This window comes from Triturus cristatus, chromosome 2_1, assembly GCF_964204655.1.
Source record: "Triturus cristatus chromosome 2_1, aTriCri1.1, whole genome shotgun sequence".
Classification (NCBI taxonomy): domain Eukaryota; kingdom Metazoa; phylum Chordata; class Amphibia; order Caudata; family Salamandridae; genus Triturus; species Triturus cristatus.
This window is the reverse complement of record NC_140581.1, coordinates 511,164,984-511,183,497: the sequence shown is the minus strand read 5'-3', so window position 1 is coordinate 511,183,497 and position 18,514 is coordinate 511,164,984. Positions and strand designations below refer to the sequence as shown.

Sequence of the window (18,514 nt, the reverse complement as noted above, 5' to 3'; positions counted from 1 at the left end):
CAAGGATTCAAACAGAAATTCCTGCCTCAACAATATAAATTGAGCAGGGATTCTACAAGTGTTTTTAAATTACACTTTTCCACTGGAGTCGATTAGACCATCCATTGAAATAAATATCTCAGGGTCGCCTGACAGGTACTGCACAAAAACAGCAACTGAGAAACAAACTAGGCAGAGCACATGGAACCCCTGAGAGCTGTGAGGTATCCTGCTTTCACAAAAATCCCCATGAGTACACTTGGAAATGTATGAATATTGATTTTTTTTTTTTTATTCTTTTACATTGCGACAGTAGAAAACAAAACTTAAAAAACCTGTCTCCTAAACCTCCATGAAATTCAGGTGTTTTCTTTTTGCGAGAAAGTTGTGAGTGGTGGTGTTCCGTCCGCATGCTTGCAAGAACCTAAATAACGCACTTGGGCGTTAGTAGACTGATGTAGGCCAAAAGGATTGTTCCATTGGTTCTAAGACTTTTCTCAACGAAATTCACACTAATAGTAGAAAAACGACCCTATTTTTTAGCCTTTAGATAACACTCCTTTGTGTTGTCACAGAACAATATGTCTTTAACTCTGAAAACCAATGCATCTATTGTACGCGAAAGAAACAAGTAAAACAGCAAAACAGTCAAACAGGTTGCACAGTAAGATTGGGGCAGTAACTTGCCTCTTTAGTGAAGTACTGTCTTGTAATTCATTTGAGCCCGCATGTGCTTGTGAATAATCTAAACACAAGTATTTCATTTTTTTATTTCATAAACTTTGCTTCAGAGTTGAAATATGAAATGCTTTTGAGAGATACTCTTATAAGCTAAAGAGGCTATTAACGTGCCTGCCATCCAGCAATATTCTTAATATTTATGCATAGTAAATGGCTGATGTAAGGTTTTCCACTGAACATCACCCGTTATGGTTCACGAGACAGGTCATGTGTGTCTTGTTGGAACATCAGCTGGTTGTGCCTGGGCACAGACTGCTGGGGTGGAATGAAACCCTGCTTCAAACATATTGCCAGCCTGAAATGAACTTCTGCCTTCATCATTGGCGTTTTGTGCAGTAACCTGCCATGGGTTCTGCCTACAAAGGTTACACCGAGTCCGAATCTTGCTCGTCACAGCCCGACAGCTTCGAAGGAGAACTTGCGCTTTCCAAATACTCCTGATATGTTCTGTTCAGGGAGGCTCAGCCTCGCCCACAAGACAGGCACCCAGATTTACTCTCCTTAACCCGGGCTTTTGTGCAACGCTAAGTGGCGCTTCATAAGACATAGCAGTGCAAACAATTATGTCTATCAATTTCCTGACACAAAAATGATTCATCACTGAAACGTTATGCATGTGCAGCGCTAAAATAATTCTACATCGCTTAGAGTCAATTGCCACTTCAATAATTTATACAGAGGGGACATTTTAGGGGTAGAACGGCGCAAACTCTCTAGGATCAGACGCAAAGGTAGACCTAAGCTAGCATGACCTGGCTTTGCATCAAATCCTTAAAGCAAATTAAACCAGGTGCAAGCAAAGGGCACACAGAATACTGTGTGATTTTCCAATGCATAAAGTGTGATTTCTGCAAATCATGCATGCTACACAGCTTACTCGTGTGCAGTTTCATGGCATTGGAATTTGTACTGTAGAGTAAGACCCTGTTTAGAAAGTCCGTGAAAACTTGGCTATTCACCAGGCCGTAGTTTCTTTCCTACATCTCTCTTCAGCTCAGCGCCAAGACGCCTCGGCATAAGTGCGCTTAATAAATACCTCAGTCAGTCAGTCAGTCAGAGTGTACCTGAAGTACAAGTCTTACGCTAGAGACTTGCACCATAGAGTAACATTTAGAATCACATTAAACATTCTTTTTTTGCATGTGAGACACCGATGACATCATTGGCATGCAACGCTGTAGCGATAGCACTGCAGATTTTTTATATTGTTTATGTAACACGGAACTGCAACTTTTTATGCAGCACTTTGTTACACGAACCTTAGTAAATCTGGTCCAGAATTATCAAATCCAATCCAAAATAAAATATTCTTTTGTCCTTTAATCTGCCTCCCTGGCTGACCCCTTCCATTTGTAACATGTTAAAAGCCATCTGTACCCAACCGTCATCCTGAGGTCAACTAAGACCCCCTCAACCCGCCTGTGCTCGAGACCTGTACATGTGGGAAGGAACGCTCGGAGTCCAGAGGAAAACCTGGACTCAGGGGAATGGAGCTCCTTGTGGGAACTCACTTCAGTCCCGTGTGAATCCAAAGATCATTGAACCAAACCTGAACCCTCTTGCCTATCCATGAACCTCTGCATCCTCAGTTAGATACAGATAGTTGAACTGTAGAACCACAACCAGTGAGAACATCCTCTGTACCCGGAAAACATGAAGGAGGGACAACCCTAAGCAGTACCAGCAGGCATCCCTGCAGCAAGGGAGCAAAAGCAGAATTCCAAACAAGTCCTCCCATCAGCAGACTGGCTGGGAGACTTAGCATAAAACTCTGAATATTAAAGAAATGGACAGAGCAAATTGTTCCAAAGCCTGTGTCCAGCTCTACTGTGAGTACTCGCTCGAATGAGAAAAGAGGCTGAAACAATAGCGAAGACTAGAGTACAGTTTTAAGGACTACTTTGCCCCGCCCAGTCTACAATGAAGCACACACAAGGATCCTGACAAACACTGCTAGTGCTAAAGTCTACAGACTGCAGAGAGGGTGAAGTCACACTCCAGGCCAGGACTGATTCCAGAACTTGGAGCCAACAAGATCCCCCTGTAGCATCTGACAGGTCAGTCCCTCTTGGCCTAGAAAAGGAACTGCTCCTCCAGTACCAACAGCACAGGGAGGACCATAACCGTGGACTGGCGCAGCCATTTTAGGGATCTGTGTTTGTCCTTGTACATAAAGATGCGAACCCCAGCAGGTGGACTCGGCATTTCATCCTTCCAAGGTAGGTAAAATAAGTATCATTGAGTTGAGTGGCAATGCACGTTAGCTATCAGCACCAGAATGAATTGCAAATACCTGTTATTAAAAGTGTAAGGCCACACTAGGGGTCTTCAGTAGGTACTCCCAATGACCCCGGCCGTCATGTAAAGCCCTCCTTTTCTATTAAAACTTGGAATGTTGGAGAGCTCCCTCGGTGATAACAACACAGCAGATATATATGTTATTTTTACTGAGGTGCGTTGGGCTGGGGTCATTACCTTTCACTAGGAAATGTAATAGTGCGGACTGTAGATGGGGGTCTGGACTAATCACTGTGCATCCTGGACGCATAGCATGCATGATGTCTGCTGAGATTGCCTCCAAAACGCTTCGAATACTGAAACAGATACATAAATGGATGTGGTTGCCCAGAGGGAGAGGACCCTGGGGCTCAGCGGGAGTGGAGGGTGTGAATGTTGTGGCGGTTGGCCCCACACCAACCGCCATTAGCAGCCATTTGTGAGGGGAGCCTGCCTTTCATACCCATTCCACTTTTGTGATGTCAATCACTTCCGGCTGGGGACAGGTTCTGCGATGCGCCGCATTCAAAATCTCATTGAACTGTACAAATGTAGAGCGCCGTCAGTGCTAAAAACTCAAATAATTGGATTCTGTTAATCTGTGGGGACACGAGATTTAATGCTGCATTTAATTTTGCTAAGTGGGAGGAAGAGCGTTTTAGAGAGTGGATAAAGAACGAATAATCTTGGTGGCTTTCACGAGCGCACAAAGGCCACCCGCTGACGGCCCTCCCCGCAGAGTTCAGCCCCCCCCCTGCTGTCCCCGCCCCCTGCACAGCGACAGTGACCGGCACGCGCTGCTCTGGCTCTGGCGCCGACACTCAGTCCTATCTGTGACGGGCAGATGGCAGATACAAAAGGCCATGGCTGAACATGTGCCGGATTTTAACTGGTTTTAAAGTTCACAATCGCCGCACGTTACATCCTTTACGTATGTCCTGGTCATTTGATATTATTTTATCAGTTCTTGAAACCGGAGAAGTGATGTGAACTTCAACCTCCAGATGAAGAGAAAGAAGGTAAATCCGGTAATCTAGATTATATGAAATATTTCCCTGGAAAGTGGGCTGCCTTTTGCGGTATTTTCTGCTTTCTCTTATCGTCGTGTCATTCTGTAAATACCAGGTCTGCGGGGGCGAGCTATGCCCTTTGAAACACAGCTCGGCGCCTGCGGATTGAGCTGTACCCACCAACCAGCTAAATACCGAAGAAGGGGCCACGCAGGCACAGCTCGGCCTATGTATACACTGATTTCCGAATTTTTTCTTTAGCATTTCACCTACACATTATTCACACAAGCATTAAAATGGTGTTCTGTTCTAAAAGAGTCATTTTATCATAGCTACAAAGTAGGATAGACTTTTATGAATATTTACTTGACACCACTGCCTTTATGTTTCCTACCCTATTCACCTTCACATAAAAAAAATCATACAATCTAGGATTTAGTTAATATTGACACATTTCTTTATTTACATAACTTCATTGTTAAGTAAAAAAAAATCTTCATATTGATTTGTGTACTTTTATATATTTTAAAACAGAACTTATGTTGCTCAGTGCCACAGCTTCCAGTTGGTTTCTGTTTGTGGACCTGAAATACTAAAAATGCCTATAGACTGTCTCTGCACAGTGGCTGCTGTTTGATGTGAAAATTCAAAGTAAAGAGGATATTATCAGCATTTAAAAATACTTTTCAAAACACTTTACAACACAAGTGTGTACTCCGCTCAATATCAACATGCAGTGATGAAAAGGTACTATGTGCTATGACAGGAATGGTGCAGCGCCTAGAAAGGCTGTGAGTTACCCACTTAAAAGTAAAAGTCTGCCTTCTCCTTGAGTGACCCAGCGCCTCGCACAAGCACACATTCCAGAAGGGCAATTTGTATCAAGGTGTAGGGTTGAATCTGTGGCCTACTGATGCAAACACACACAGCGCCCCGTTGCCCCTCTGGCTAGGTCTGCGCTACATGTGGTGGATCGGGTCTCACATGTTCGCCTCCAGACAGTCCAGACTGCAATAAATGCTACAGCACTGGTGGCACACAAAAAAACTCTACAAAGGCACAAACAAAATGGTTTCATTTTGATAAACACACATCGTCCTTTCAGATGGCTATCACAGTGTCAAATGCTGGTACCATTCTTATAGATTTCCATTCAATGCTCATCTGAGTTTAAAGGCAGCCAACACAAATAGACAATGTAAAATGCTCTACTGTCTTCAATATCCACAAGGCACTCCAGACCCAACAGAACATACTAGCAGAACTGATTACATAAACCCAGCATAGCTCGGGTACGCATAGAGCTGGCTATGACGTGACTGATGAGACCAAAAGGTAATAAGAAATCTCACACTCACAAACTTCCAAAAGAATGCATTTCACAGACCGCCTCAGAAATATCCAACAAAGATATACCATCCAGTTACTTACAACAGCACCCCTGGACCCATGACACCCCACAAACTGAACATACTAGCAGAACTGATTACATAAACCCAGCATAGCTCGGGTACGCATAGAGCTGGCTATGACGTGACTGATGAGACCAAAAGGAAATCTCACACTCACAAACTTCCAAAAGAATGCATTTCACAGACCGCCTCAGAAATATCCAACAAAGATATACCATCCAGTTACTTACAACAGCACCCCTGGACCCATGACACCCCACAAACTGAACATACTAGCAGAACTGATTACATAAACCCAGCATAGCTCGGGTACGCATAGAGCTGGCTATGACGTGACTGATGAGACCAAAAGGAAATCTCACACTCACAAACTTCCAAAAGAATGCATTTCACAGACCGCCTCAGAAATATCCAACAAAGATATACCATCCAGTTACTTACAACAGCACCCCTGGACCCATGACACCCCACAAACTGAACATACTAGCAGAACTGATTACATAAACCCAGCATAGCCCAGTACGCATAGAGCTGGCTATGACGTGACTGATGAGACCAAAAGGTAATAAGAAATCTCACACTCACAAACTTCCATAAGAATGCATTTCACAGACCGCCTCAGAAATATCCAACAAAGATATACCATCCAGTTACTTACAACAGCACCCCTGGACCCATGACACCCCACAAACTGAACATACTAGCAGAACTGATTACATAAACCCAGCATAGCTCGGTACGCATAGAGCTGGCTATGACGTGACTGATGAGACCAAAAGGAAATCTTACACTCACAAACTTCCAAAAGAATGCATTTCACAGACCGCCTCAGAAATATCCAACAAAGATATACCATCCAGTTACTTACAACAGCACCCCTGGACCCATGACACCCCACAAACTGAACATACTAGCAGAACTGATTACATAAACCAAGCATAGCTCGGGTACGCATAGAGCTGGCTATGACGTGACTGATGAGACCAAAAGGTAATAAGAAATCTCACACTCACAAACTTCCAAAAGAATGCATTTCACAGACCGCCTCAGAAATATCCAACAAAGATATACCATCCAGTTACTTACAACAGCACCCCTGGACCCATGACACCCCACAAACTGAACATACTAGCAGAACTGATTACATAAACCCAGCATAGCTCGGGTACGCATAGAGCTGGCTATGACGTGACTGATGAGACCAAAAGGAAATCTCACACTCACAAACTTCCAAAAGAATGCATTTCACAGACCGCCTCAGAAATATCCAACAAAGATATACCATCCAGTTACTTACAACAGCACCCCTGGACCCATGACACCCCACAAACTGAACATACTAGCAGAACTGATTACATAAACCCAGCATAGCTCGGGTACGCATAGGGCTGGCTATGACGTGACTGATGAGACCAAAAGGTAATAAGAAATCTCACACTCACAAACTTCCAAAAGAATGCATTTCACAGACCGCCTCAGAAATATCCAACAAAGATATACCATCCAGTTACTTACAACAGCACCCCTGGACCCATGACACCCCACAAACTGAACATACTAGCAGAACTGATTACATAAACCCAGCATAGCCCAGTACGCATAGAGCTGGCTATGACGTGACTGATGAGACCAAAAGGAAATCTCACACTCACAAACTTCCAAAAGAATGCATTTCACAGACCGCCTCAGAAATATCCAACAAAGATATACCATCCAGTTACTTACAACAGCACCCCTGGACCCATGACACCCCACAAACTGAACATACTAGCAGAACTGATTACATAAACCCAGCATAGCTCGGGTACGCATAGAGCTGGCTATGACGTGACTGATGAGACCAAAAGGAAATCTCACACTCACAAACTTCCAAAAGAATGCATTTCACAGACCGCCTCAGAAATATCCAACAAAGATATACCATCCAGTTACTTACAACAGCACCCCTGGACCCATGACACCCCACAAACTGAACATACTAGCAGAACTGATTACATAAACCCAGCATAGCTCAGTACGCATAGAGCTGGCTATGACGTGACTGATGAGACCAAAAGGAAATCTCACACTCACAAACTTCCAAAAGAATGCATTTCACAGACCGCCTCAGAAATATCCAACAAAGATATACCATCCAGTTACTTACAACAGCACCTCTGGACCCATGACACCCCACAAACTGAACATACTAGCAGAACTGATTACATAAACCCAGCATAGCTCGGGTACGCATAGAGCTGGCTATGACGTGACTGATGAGACCAAAAGGTAATAAGAAATCTCACACTCACAAACTTCCAAAAGAATGCATTTCACAGACCGCCTCAGAAATATCCAACAAAGATATACCATCCAGTTACTTACAACAGCACCCCTGGACCCATGACACCCCACAAACTGAAATCCAACACAGAACTCCTAACACACATCCTACATGGAGCAAATATGATGTACAATTGGCAATTACAGTATGCAACAGCCCCCCCCCCCCCCCTAGGATTACTACAGACACACTGTTCACCCCCCACTGGGCAGGTGACATGGCGTTCTACCTACAAGATCTGCACGCATTTGGCAAAGCATCTAATCCTTGGCTCTCAAACAGCAGTCATACCCCGCAGCTCAATGAGAGCATGAACAGAACACATCACCACAAGCTGAAGCAGAGCCTGGGCTGGGATGGAAACCAGGACACCACAAGGAGAGGCACTGCACTGCCAAAGATGCAGCTAGGCGATACCAAGGGGAGAATGTATGCACTACAAACGAACATGTATAACCTTCACACTGCCCCAAGGGTCTTGGTGTGGGCATGACAAAACAGAACTTTTTGTGGCCTCACACTCAATCTAGAGACCCGTTACGGCCTCTCCAGTGAACCTGAGAGATATGTGTTTCCACTTTTATCTATGCAGATATTCTGTAACAAGAGTTTAAACACCGCCTCTCTATCCAGTGAGCGTGTGTGCGTGTACATATTTTAACATATATATATATGTATGTATGTATGTATGTATCAATCAGCAGTGCTGGGGACACTGGAGCCAGCCTGTTAAGCCGGCCCAGGGTGGTCGGCCTGCAGCTCCTCTCTCTGTACTTCGGTAATCCTCGGCAGCAGATTGCTGGTGTGGATCCCATGCAGATCTTTAAGCAGCTTCTGCCCGTGTGCCAGCCTCTATGTTCTCGCATGTATTTGTATTCAAGCACCCCATGCTGCCGGTCAGCCGCATCCGTGTGCCTGCCCATTTACACTACTTGCAAAAGCCACAGCGCCCCCTGCAGTTCGCTGCAGTGCCCCCTGCGCCGTTAGAAGCTGCAGGACGTCGGTAGTGGACGGCCTCTAGGGGTCATCCCTCAGCTCCAGAATGTAGGAGTGTGAGCCACAAGAGGGTGGGTTCCATCAGATAGAGACGTTTCATTGTTAGATGCAGAAGAGGTGTCTTCAGCTCCCGGCACGTGTGTCTCCCTGTGTGTGTCAGTGCCTGACTGTGGAATCCGCAGCTGTCTCTTTTCACCTGGACCCTCTCCTGGCATGGACGGCTACGCACAAAAATGGCTGCGCTAGGCAGGGCTTTAAGTGGGCCGGGTCTCTCCGGGTCTGAGCACCGGCAGTTTTTTAAAGGAGGCCTCGAAACGGGTCTCTATCGGGCTCCATTTTGTGCCTTGGCACAGGCAGTCTGTTTTTTTCCCGGACTGCTGTCACTGCAGTCTGGCAAAAAGTGCTATGGCACAAAACAGAGCCTGATAGAAACCCGTTTCGAGACAGCAGGCACATCGATGTGCGCTGCTCACCCTGCTCACTTCTCACTAGTGGAGAAGTTACGGCATGACGTCATGCCAGGTGAGCGTTGCAGGGGAAGGGAAATCCTTTAAGGAGAGTCATTTTCTCTCTGGATTTCCCTTCTCTTTTTGAAAATCAGAAGCAGCAACATTGTCGTAGTGTCTGTCACCAAGGCTTTAAGTGGAAGCTTTTTCAATATTATTTACAAGCCATAGTTGCTGCCTATTTACCGTATGCAACTAACAACCATTGACGAAGCCAATAGTCCTGACTTGTTATAGGTATGATGTTTCTTGTATCATATATGTGGATGCAATGATAGAAACAGCAAAATACCAGTCGGGCGGCACACTATGCGAAGCACTGACTTTTAGGTGTTTTAAGCCACGCCCTGTATGTACATTGGCCACGCCCCTTTGAGAGATCCCCGAGTTTTTTCATCCCACTTAAAGCCCTGGCGCTAGGAGATGTGACATCACCGGACGTGACGGCATGCGACCGTTGACAACGGTGACATCACATGAAGCCACGTCATGGGAGGTTGATGCAGTGACAGGGAGGGATAGATAATGTGCCCTCTGCAGGTGCAAGCAGTGGGGGTTTCTTTAATGCAGCATAGTGTGTGCCGATCACTAAAGAGAAACACTGTAGGGATCGGTATGATCTCGGCGGAAGTACATTTCTCGAGCCTGCGATCCTGGTGCATTTCGCACTGTGCTTCAAGTTCTGGTAAATCAATCCTGGACACGGAGATTCTTTGAGAAAGGCGAGACAACCCTACGCATGCCATTGACCCAGAATATAGTGCAAACGTGCAGCAGGAAGGATCTTTGGTGGGTTTAAAGGCAGCTCGTCATCGGCTGCAATCGAAATGTAGCACATGTGTGTGGTGGTAGTTCAGCAGTTTGTTTAGAAAAAAAGACAGCGTTTTGTTAATCGATATAAATAAAACCACCAAAAGGAAATACCGTGGCTGGTCGCCATCTGAATCGACATTATGTGCAATAACTGTACATGCATGAGTAAAACGAGGACTTGTAACATGATGTGAAACTGCTGCTCCTTCCTGCCCTGGCCACCCCGCTCAGCTCCAGTGTGGGCCACACACTGAGAGAACTGAGCTCCAGCCCACCTGGAGGAGTGGGATGGACTGAAACCCTAGAAGGAGGGTAAGTCTCCTCCTGGGTCATTCCTTACAAACAATGGACGTGGGCCCTGCAGCGAGGATGTCCGAGAAGGGTAGGAATCTGCCTCCTCGGGTAAACCTAGAGAGAAGAAGGGACTCTTGGATCTAAAAAAGTGTACTGGCCCTGCATGGAGGGTTAACAGGGTGCGGCTGGATCATTCTTTGACTGTCAGGGTGGAAACCTACCAAGAGCCGTGACTCCCACCCTTGCATGTGCAGGGTCCAGTCCAGCTAAGTTCTGTACACAATCCAACCGCAGCTCGTCCACCGGTGGAAGCAGGGGCTGGGACTGGAGCGTGAACCTCTACTGAACGATACTGGCCTGTTGGGCTTATGGGAGTCGGTCAAATCTGGGTTGTGAAAGATTGAGTAGGTTCTGGTCACGTCCCCGCTGCTTTCTTCGCCCGTGAGGTGTGTGTGTACAGCAGCGGGCAGTGCCTCTGCCTTTGAGATACAGCACTGCTGCTCGTGTCATCAGGTCCCATGCTAGCCCAGGTCACACCATTTACCCGCCTCTCTGCCTTGGATGTCTCCGTCCCGCCCTTCTCTGGTTACTCCCCCTCCCACCACCACCACTGCTGGGGCACATACTGCTCCCCTCTGCCTCTGGGGAAGGGGATGCTGTCTGTGTCGCTGCTACATAGGTTGGTTCCGACTATAGTTATAACTTGCACTCCCATCGCTAACGCCTCTGCCTCCGGCACACGGCTAGGCGCTGCCTCAAAGGCAAGGCGAGAACCCCTCTCTGGTCACTCACACACGACACCAAACACTCCCCCAGGGGACCATAGCAAACGCGAAATCCTCTCAACGGCACACTCCTGCGCAGCACAGCATGCTCACTGTCCAATAATGTGCTTCGGGGCCCCGCACAGAGCTGTGCAATGCTCTATGAAGGCCATGATACTAGTCCTTTCTGCCTTTAATGCACATTATATAAAGATGCATTACTGCTTGCTGTCAGAAGACTGCTCCGCGCTCCTGTGTGCTGCACATATGTTCACCAGGGCACTCGGTTGCATTTGGAGCATTTCTAAGGTGCACAGGAAGAGGCGCGAGCAGGCCCGTGCCTCGGTGTGTGTCCGTAAATGGAAGGACGCGACAGTGCATACATGTTCTGCAGACCGCGCTGTGCATCAGTGCACATGTGCACCGCGGAAGGGTGTAAAAAGCAAGCAGCTGGGGAGGAGTACGGGAATCCCTCGCCCTGGCTCTTTCATACCTCATGCCTCCCTTTCTTTTAGGGTGCAAGCTCCTTGCCTGGCCTCAGGGGCGTAGTTAACAGTGGTGCACCAGGTGCATTGGCACCTAAGCCTGGGGCGCAGAGCACATGTATCCTCAATAAATTGCTGTTTATTGTGAGCCTGCATCCGACCGCATCTTGAACCGCACCCTCTCCAGCCGGAAGCCGAGGTGCTTTCATTGAGTGGGGCTTTTAACGGGCCGCAGCTAGCATGGGTTGTGGCTGCTGTCTGCGCCCTCTCTGTGCTGCCTGAGAACCGGCGGCGAGTGGCTGAACCCTCGGTACGCGGGATCGCACAGGGTCAGCCTGGTGTCCGCACACTGCTCCGAGCGTCACTCCTCATCGTTCCCACGTGTTAATATAGGAAGTGCACTGCACCGGGCGGGAGGGGAGCGTGGGTCTGTTAAGTTCACCGCCTCAGCCAGGCTACACACACTGGATGCCACAGCGAGCCCAAAGCCAGTGCCCGGCGCAGGCAGCCCCCCACTGAATTAACACGCAGCGCTGCTCGGATCCGGTGGGGGATGCGGGACCCGCCTAGCGACAAACACTGATGAAGCACCACTTTAATTCGTGCGCCTAAATGCAGAGCTTTCGGCCCAGCGGTTGATGCTATGCGCTTCCTGCATGCTTTAGATCGGTTGTCTGGTGAACCAGGGAGCTGGAAACAGCGACATGCTTTAGGGAAGTGGGAACGGGTTAAAGATTCCAGCGAATAAATGGCGCTGTAGGGCCGCGTGGAAGGCTTTGGCGGAATATGGGTAAAGCGCCTTTCTTTAAGACAGCAGTGGCAGGGCTCGCGGCGCTTCACCGCAAAGGGCATATATAGGGACCCTAGAGCTAGAGGAGAGCAGCGTTCGCGAGAGGGGGCATGAACCATGGATACTTACTCACTACTTGACACATTTGACAGGGTGAGGCGAAATAACAGACGAAATGTGCATTTTATGTATAGCTCCTTGGTACCATGGAGTCCGAATCTCTAAACTTAATGACAACTACAATGCATCCTACGGGTTGCCCTGAAGGAGAAGCCCGATTTAAATTTTATTTCTAAATAGAAGTTTACACAAAAGGGACCCACATTCAAGATTTGCGACTAGGAGTCATTCACTGGCGTTTCCACAAAATCACCTTCATTCGCAAGACAGCAGAAAAAAAGTTTCGAGGTTTGAAGAAGACAGGCAGAAACGTCCAGGAGCGCGCTTTGGGGCTGCCTCTGGCAGGGGAGGTTCCTAGTGCAGAAGGACTCTTGTGAGCAGGGTTAGTGTGAGAAATGTGGGCTGGATTTGAGAGGAGATATGGTGAGAGAGGTGGCCGCACACGAGTGAGTATAATATGTCCGAGTGTGAAGGCTACCTGTGAGTGAGGATAAGTTGCCTGTGAGTGAGGATAGGTAATGCACACATGTATGCGGCATTTCTATAGCCCGAACATAGTCAGAAGGCAACGCAGCGCTGTAAAAGGGTCAAAGAGCAGGATACAGTCAACCAGAGTTAGGAGAGGTCGCTGGTTTGTGAACTGTTAATACATCGAGGTGCCTCTGTGTGAGGATGGCTTGAGGGTGAGTTTGGAGGGCCCCAGAAAGTAGTGTTAGTTGGCAGTGAGTGAAGACAATGTGAGGGTGAGTGAAGTGTAGTGCCCGCAAGTGAGAATAGAGTGAGGATGAAAGGGGCAGGATGGACTGCCCATGAGCGGAAAGTGTAAGCGGTTACCTGTTGGGTGAGGGGAGAGAGATAAAGTGAGGGAGGGGGGGCTGCCTCTGAGTAGACGGTCTGCGCAGGAGGTGGCTGGGATGTATGTGAATGGAAATAGGGAAAGGGTGAGTTGGGTAGACTTCCTCTGCGTGAGGACTGTGTATGGGTGAGTTCGAGTCCAACGTTGAGTACAGATGGTGTGAGGGTGAGTGGGGTGTCTTGTGAGTGAGCGTAATGTAAGAGTGTTTGGTTCCCACGATCCTAGTGTGTGAGTGGGCTGTAAGTTGTGAGTGTGCTACCTGTGAACGAGTCTGTGCGTGAGCATGGTGTAAGAGTTAGAGGGATACGCTACTTTGAGTGAGAACAGGGCGAGGAGTGAGCTGCCTGTAGACGAGTGAAATGTGATGGAGCAGGGTGTCAGTTGCCTATGAGTGAAAAGAGTGTCGGGAGCAGGGTGTCAGTTGCCTATGAGTGAAAAGAGTGTCAGGGTAAATATCGAGGCGAATGCCCCACGCTGGGGTAGTGTGAGTGTAAGAAGGGTGGGCTGCTGCTGAGTGAGGGTTAGAGAGTGAGCTGCCTGTGAGTGGAAGAAGTGTGGGGCGCGACCACCACCAGTAACAGTGCGCCAGCACCGTAAGAATGAGATGAGAGACTAATGTGACTGACAGCAATATGAAAAGGACTCGGTGACCTATCTACTACTGAGGACAGAGAAGTGAACTTTCTATGACCTGTGCGCCGGGGCAGTGTGAGCTGGAATGTAAATACAGGAGGCTTGAGGGAAAGTGGGCGTGCACTCAGCCCAGCCCACCCGCCCCGCCCTCCGCCCCTTACCTGCTTGTCCCCCGCTCCCGCGGGCCCTGGGGTCGGCGCCGGGACCCTCTCGCAGCTGGCGCCCTCCAGCAGGTAGAGCCCGGCCGGGCGGCCGCTCTGCTCGCTCTCGAAGTAGAAGAGCACGTTCTGGAAGAGGGAGAACCACTTGTCATGCCAGCGGCCGCCCTCGGCCGTGCGCCGGGCCAGCGTGCCGCGCTTGGAGCCCTCCCGGCGCGCGAGCAGCGACAGGTACAGCAGGTGGCCCTCGTTGTAGCGCACGCTCTTCTGCATGGCGGCTCCGCGGGGCGCTCACTCTCCGCGCCCGGCCATGGCACTGCTGCAGTGGGGGGCGAGGGGAGGGCAGCGACGGCTCAGCGGTTCCCTCTAGGCAGGCATTTTTCCGCTGCTGGGATGAGTAGGCTGCCTTCTCGCGCCCTCCAGCGAAAAGTGCCCTGAGGGTGAATCTGCCTCTGTGCACTCCTACCCAGGGTGTCTTCCTCTCCCGAGGTAACTGTTTCTGTGCGCTCTGCAGATGGTGCCTTTTCCTGCTCCTGTGCACTCCCGCGGCAGGTCCCTCTCACTGAGGCGACTATCCCTCGGTAGAGTGGTACCTCCCTCCGTCTGGGGTGACGGCCTCAATGCACTTCTGCCGGGTTTGCCTTCACCTGCCGAGGTGACTGCCTCTGTGCACTACTGTGGAGGCCGTCTCCCCTTCAGCGGCGACTCTGGGTCTCAGTGTCTCCCTACCCCCGAGGTGGGTTTAGTTCAGTGCACTCTGTCTGGGGTTCCTTCTCCTTGGTAGGGTGAGTCTGCATATGTGCACTGACGTCGGGGTTGCGTTCGCCTTCACGGGTGACTGTCTCTGTGCATTTCTCCCTCTCCTCAGGTGACTCTGTGCGCTACTGTGGAGGGCACCTTCCCTCCGGCGGCCACTCGAGGAATCCCTGACCTCCCCTTTAAGCTTTCCTGCGGAGGTCCCTTCTGCTTGGGTGACTGTGTGCCTCTCGACAATCCTGCGCAGTAAGTGCGATCCCCTGCTGGGGTGACTTTCCTGCGCACTAGGTGCGATCCCCTGCTGGGGACTCCTGCGGCACCGTTTTTTTCTGCTACCTTCTGGTTCTAGGCGCTACAGCGGGGGGCGCCTCTCATTCCTCTGTACGCCCCTGCATCGAGTTCTTTCCACACCCGCAGAGAGCCCCTTCTACTCTCCCCGATGAATTCACTGTGGGTGGTCTCTCTGCGCTCCCCGAGATGTCCATCCACATGCAGGCGTCACTCGCATGTTCTCCTGCGGCTGTCACTTTCCCGTCCTCACTTCCGCGGATAGCGTGACCCCTCGTTTCTCCTACAGGTATAACCCTGCTTCCTCCTATAGGTGTGGACGCCGGATGTGTTAGTTAGTCCCTGCCCCCCACTTTACAGGTGTAGCTCCGTGCACGGTTCCTCCTGCACGAGTGACTTTCCCTTTTTCTCCTGCAGCTGTGGACAACGTGCTCACCTCTGACCCCTTGCACGCACGAGTCCCTGTTCTCCCATTCTCTTTTGCAGGTGTCTCCGTGCACTCTGTTTACCCCTGGGGGTGGGACACCGTGCCCTGTTTTCTCGTGCAGTTGAGACTTCTCCTCTTTCCTGCTACAGCTGTCACTCCGCTGTGCCCCCTCTCCTTTTGCGTGTGGGGCTTCGTGCGCTATCCCTGCTCCTCTCGTCTTCACTTCACGCACTCTTCCTGCCGGTGTCACCCGAGCCTTCTCTCCAGTCAGCCCCAAAAACCAGGCGGTCTTCGGACAAGCAGTGCAGAGAATGAAATCACCCGCAGAATAGACAGACAGAAGGCGCGCGTCATGCGGGAGCTCAGCGCTAATCCGCTTTGCTGCGGTTTCCTTCGGAGGGCAAGAGGCAGGGCGGGATCCGGCTGTACCGGCAGCTCAGCCAGGGCCAGAGCAAGGGGGCGTGGCCCTGGGTGGGAGAAACGGGGTGCCTGGCAATCCATCAAGAGGCTCCGCGGACCCATACATTTTCTGAGCTGTCCCCTTCCTTTTATCGTGACAAAGATATGCACCCCATGTACAGCAATGTCACCCCGGGTGAGCACCCGCCACATTGAGGTTTTACTGCATTCTCAGTGGCCTCTCTAGAGAAGAATTTAGGGTAGGGTGAGGCAAGGGCGCAACTAGACTCGAACTTCGGGGGGGGGGGGGGGGGGGGGGGGTGCTAGGATTCCCAGCCTAGGCTGGCCCTAACACCGGCCGCGCACAGTGCAATAGTCTTTCTCGGCGCCCGCTCTCCTATTTCCTCCTTCTCCATGAATTCCTCACTACCACTCGCCAACAATGCACCTCATTTCTCTAGAGCCCCTTCTGACCAACATTTCACTTTTTTATAGGGCTGCCCGTAGTTTACTCACCCTCAGTTCTGTGATCTGCATGGTACACGTTCTTTGTAGCAAGCACATTAGCCCTCTGCGCTGTGTGGGTGACAGGAGTGCCCATGTGAGTGCACGGTGGGCGATGCGACAGTGTGAGAGTAGGGTGAGAGGAGTGACTGCAGGGGTGAGTGAGGTGACCATATTAATTTGGGTGCGGACGTAAGTGCAGAGTGGGACGAATGAATGTATGGTTAGTGATGGGCTTGTTTAACCCCTTCAGCGCGGCGTGGATTTCCGCGCCACGCTGAAGGTTCCGTGCGCGGGCGGGGCCATGACGGAACGGTTCCGTCATGCGCACAGCGCAACCGACGTGCATGACGGAACCGTTCCGTCATGCGCGTCAAAGGGGTTAAGTGAGATTGCAGAGTTAACAGTGAGGGGGACAGGCGAGTGAAGTGTCACATGATCAGGGTGAGGAGTGTGCTTGTGTGACTGCAGGGTGAGGTACTGGGTGAACAGCTCAAGAGCATTGTGAGTGCAGAGTAATCACTGTGAGTGCAGAGTGAGCGGTGTGCTCATGTGACCGCAGGTTAAGTGGAGGGAAAACGGTGTAAGTTCATGACGAGTGGCATAAGTGCAGTGTGGTCACTGTGAATGCAGGGTTAGTGGGTAGTGAGAGTGCATGGAGATCAGTATGAGTGCATTGCGATCGCTGTGAGTGCAGGGTGAGCGTGAAAAATAAGGGCAAGAATGAGGAGTGAGTTGTCTGAATGCAGGGTGCATTCCCAGACACTTGATGTAACTCAGCATGTTATTGAGGGCTGGCGTAGGGTTTCAGATATAAGTTAAACTATTGCTATTATGGCAATATTCAGAGTCCAGGGATCAAGGGGGGGGAGGGGGGGGAATACATTTTGTGCTCATCTGCAACAAACTTCCAGTTTTGTGATTGGGGTTGTCAGCTCATTACATTGCTGTCCCAGACAGTACAAAAATAAGCAGTCACCTAAAGCCTATTTTCAGCACTTGTCTGTGCATACTTGGAACAGATCACTGACAGAATATCGACATTGAAAATATCGAGGTACAAAAATATCGATGCAAAAATATCGTTGTCCAGAATATCGAAGTCCTATCTACATAATGGTAAGTACAAAAATATCAGGGAAAAAATATCGTTGTTAAAAATATCGTTGTTAAAAATATAGTTTTTTTTAATGTTTAAAAAATAATGTAAAATAAAGGAAATGGTACTTATAATTATAAAAAACGTAGTTAGAAATATTAGAAAATGTTTAAAATTATAAGTAATACATATAGGGGCCGATTCCGATCTGGGTCGGAAGGGCACCAAACGCGATCCGGCCGGAAAAACTACGAGCCATACACGTGTTTTTCGGCCGACTCATACAGCTGTACGAGCGAGCAAGTACGATGCGAGCTACATGAAATTCACCGACCGAATCGTTTCCGGGTCTGAACCGCTCCATACGTCTCGGTCGTAAGCTAACCGTGGCATGCAATGGATGCGATTCACGACCGAGCCAGTACGATGCATGCGTCGGACAGCCTGTGCGAGCCGGAGTGTACGGCTCGCAAATCGTCTGGGTGGTTGACTTTGGGGGTCCATGTCGGACCCCCTGTCACGCGCAGCCCTATGACTCGGACACAGGGGTAGACCCATGGGTCTCCCCAGCACAAGCATGTACGGTGTGGATGGCACCGACGCGTACCCACTGTAGGGGGCGCACTTGTCCGCGACGTACCCATTCAGTCAATGGGAGCCCATGTACGCGTCGTACGCCCGGCTCCCACTGACTTCTATGGGAGTCCGACCGAACCGAGTCCGGCAGCATATGGCCGCATCGTACTCGCTCGGTCGGACTGCAGGACTCCGGCTCGGTCGGAAAACACTCCGGTTCCGACTCGGTCGTAGTGCTTTCCGACCCGGATCGGAATCGGCCCCATAATGTAAAAATAAATTAAACGTACATGTATATAAAATATAAT

General features: G+C 49.6%; 1 protein-coding gene across 2 annotated transcripts in view; it reads right to left on the bottom strand.

The window, feature by feature from the left end:
* Positions 1-16,012, bottom strand: part of RASGRF2 (Ras protein specific guanine nucleotide releasing factor 2) — a 2,022,215-nt gene extending 2,006,203 nt beyond the window's left edge. For both annotated transcript variants that reach the window (XM_085632406.1, XM_085632407.1), the window contains exon 1: positions 14,161-16,012. In XM_085632406.1, coding sequence (XP_085488532.1) covers positions 14,161-14,430 — 270 coding nt within the window. In that variant the 5' untranslated portion in view covers positions 14,431-16,012. The remainder of the gene's footprint in view (positions 1-14,160) is intronic.
* Positions 16,013-18,514: the final 2,502 nt, after the last annotated feature.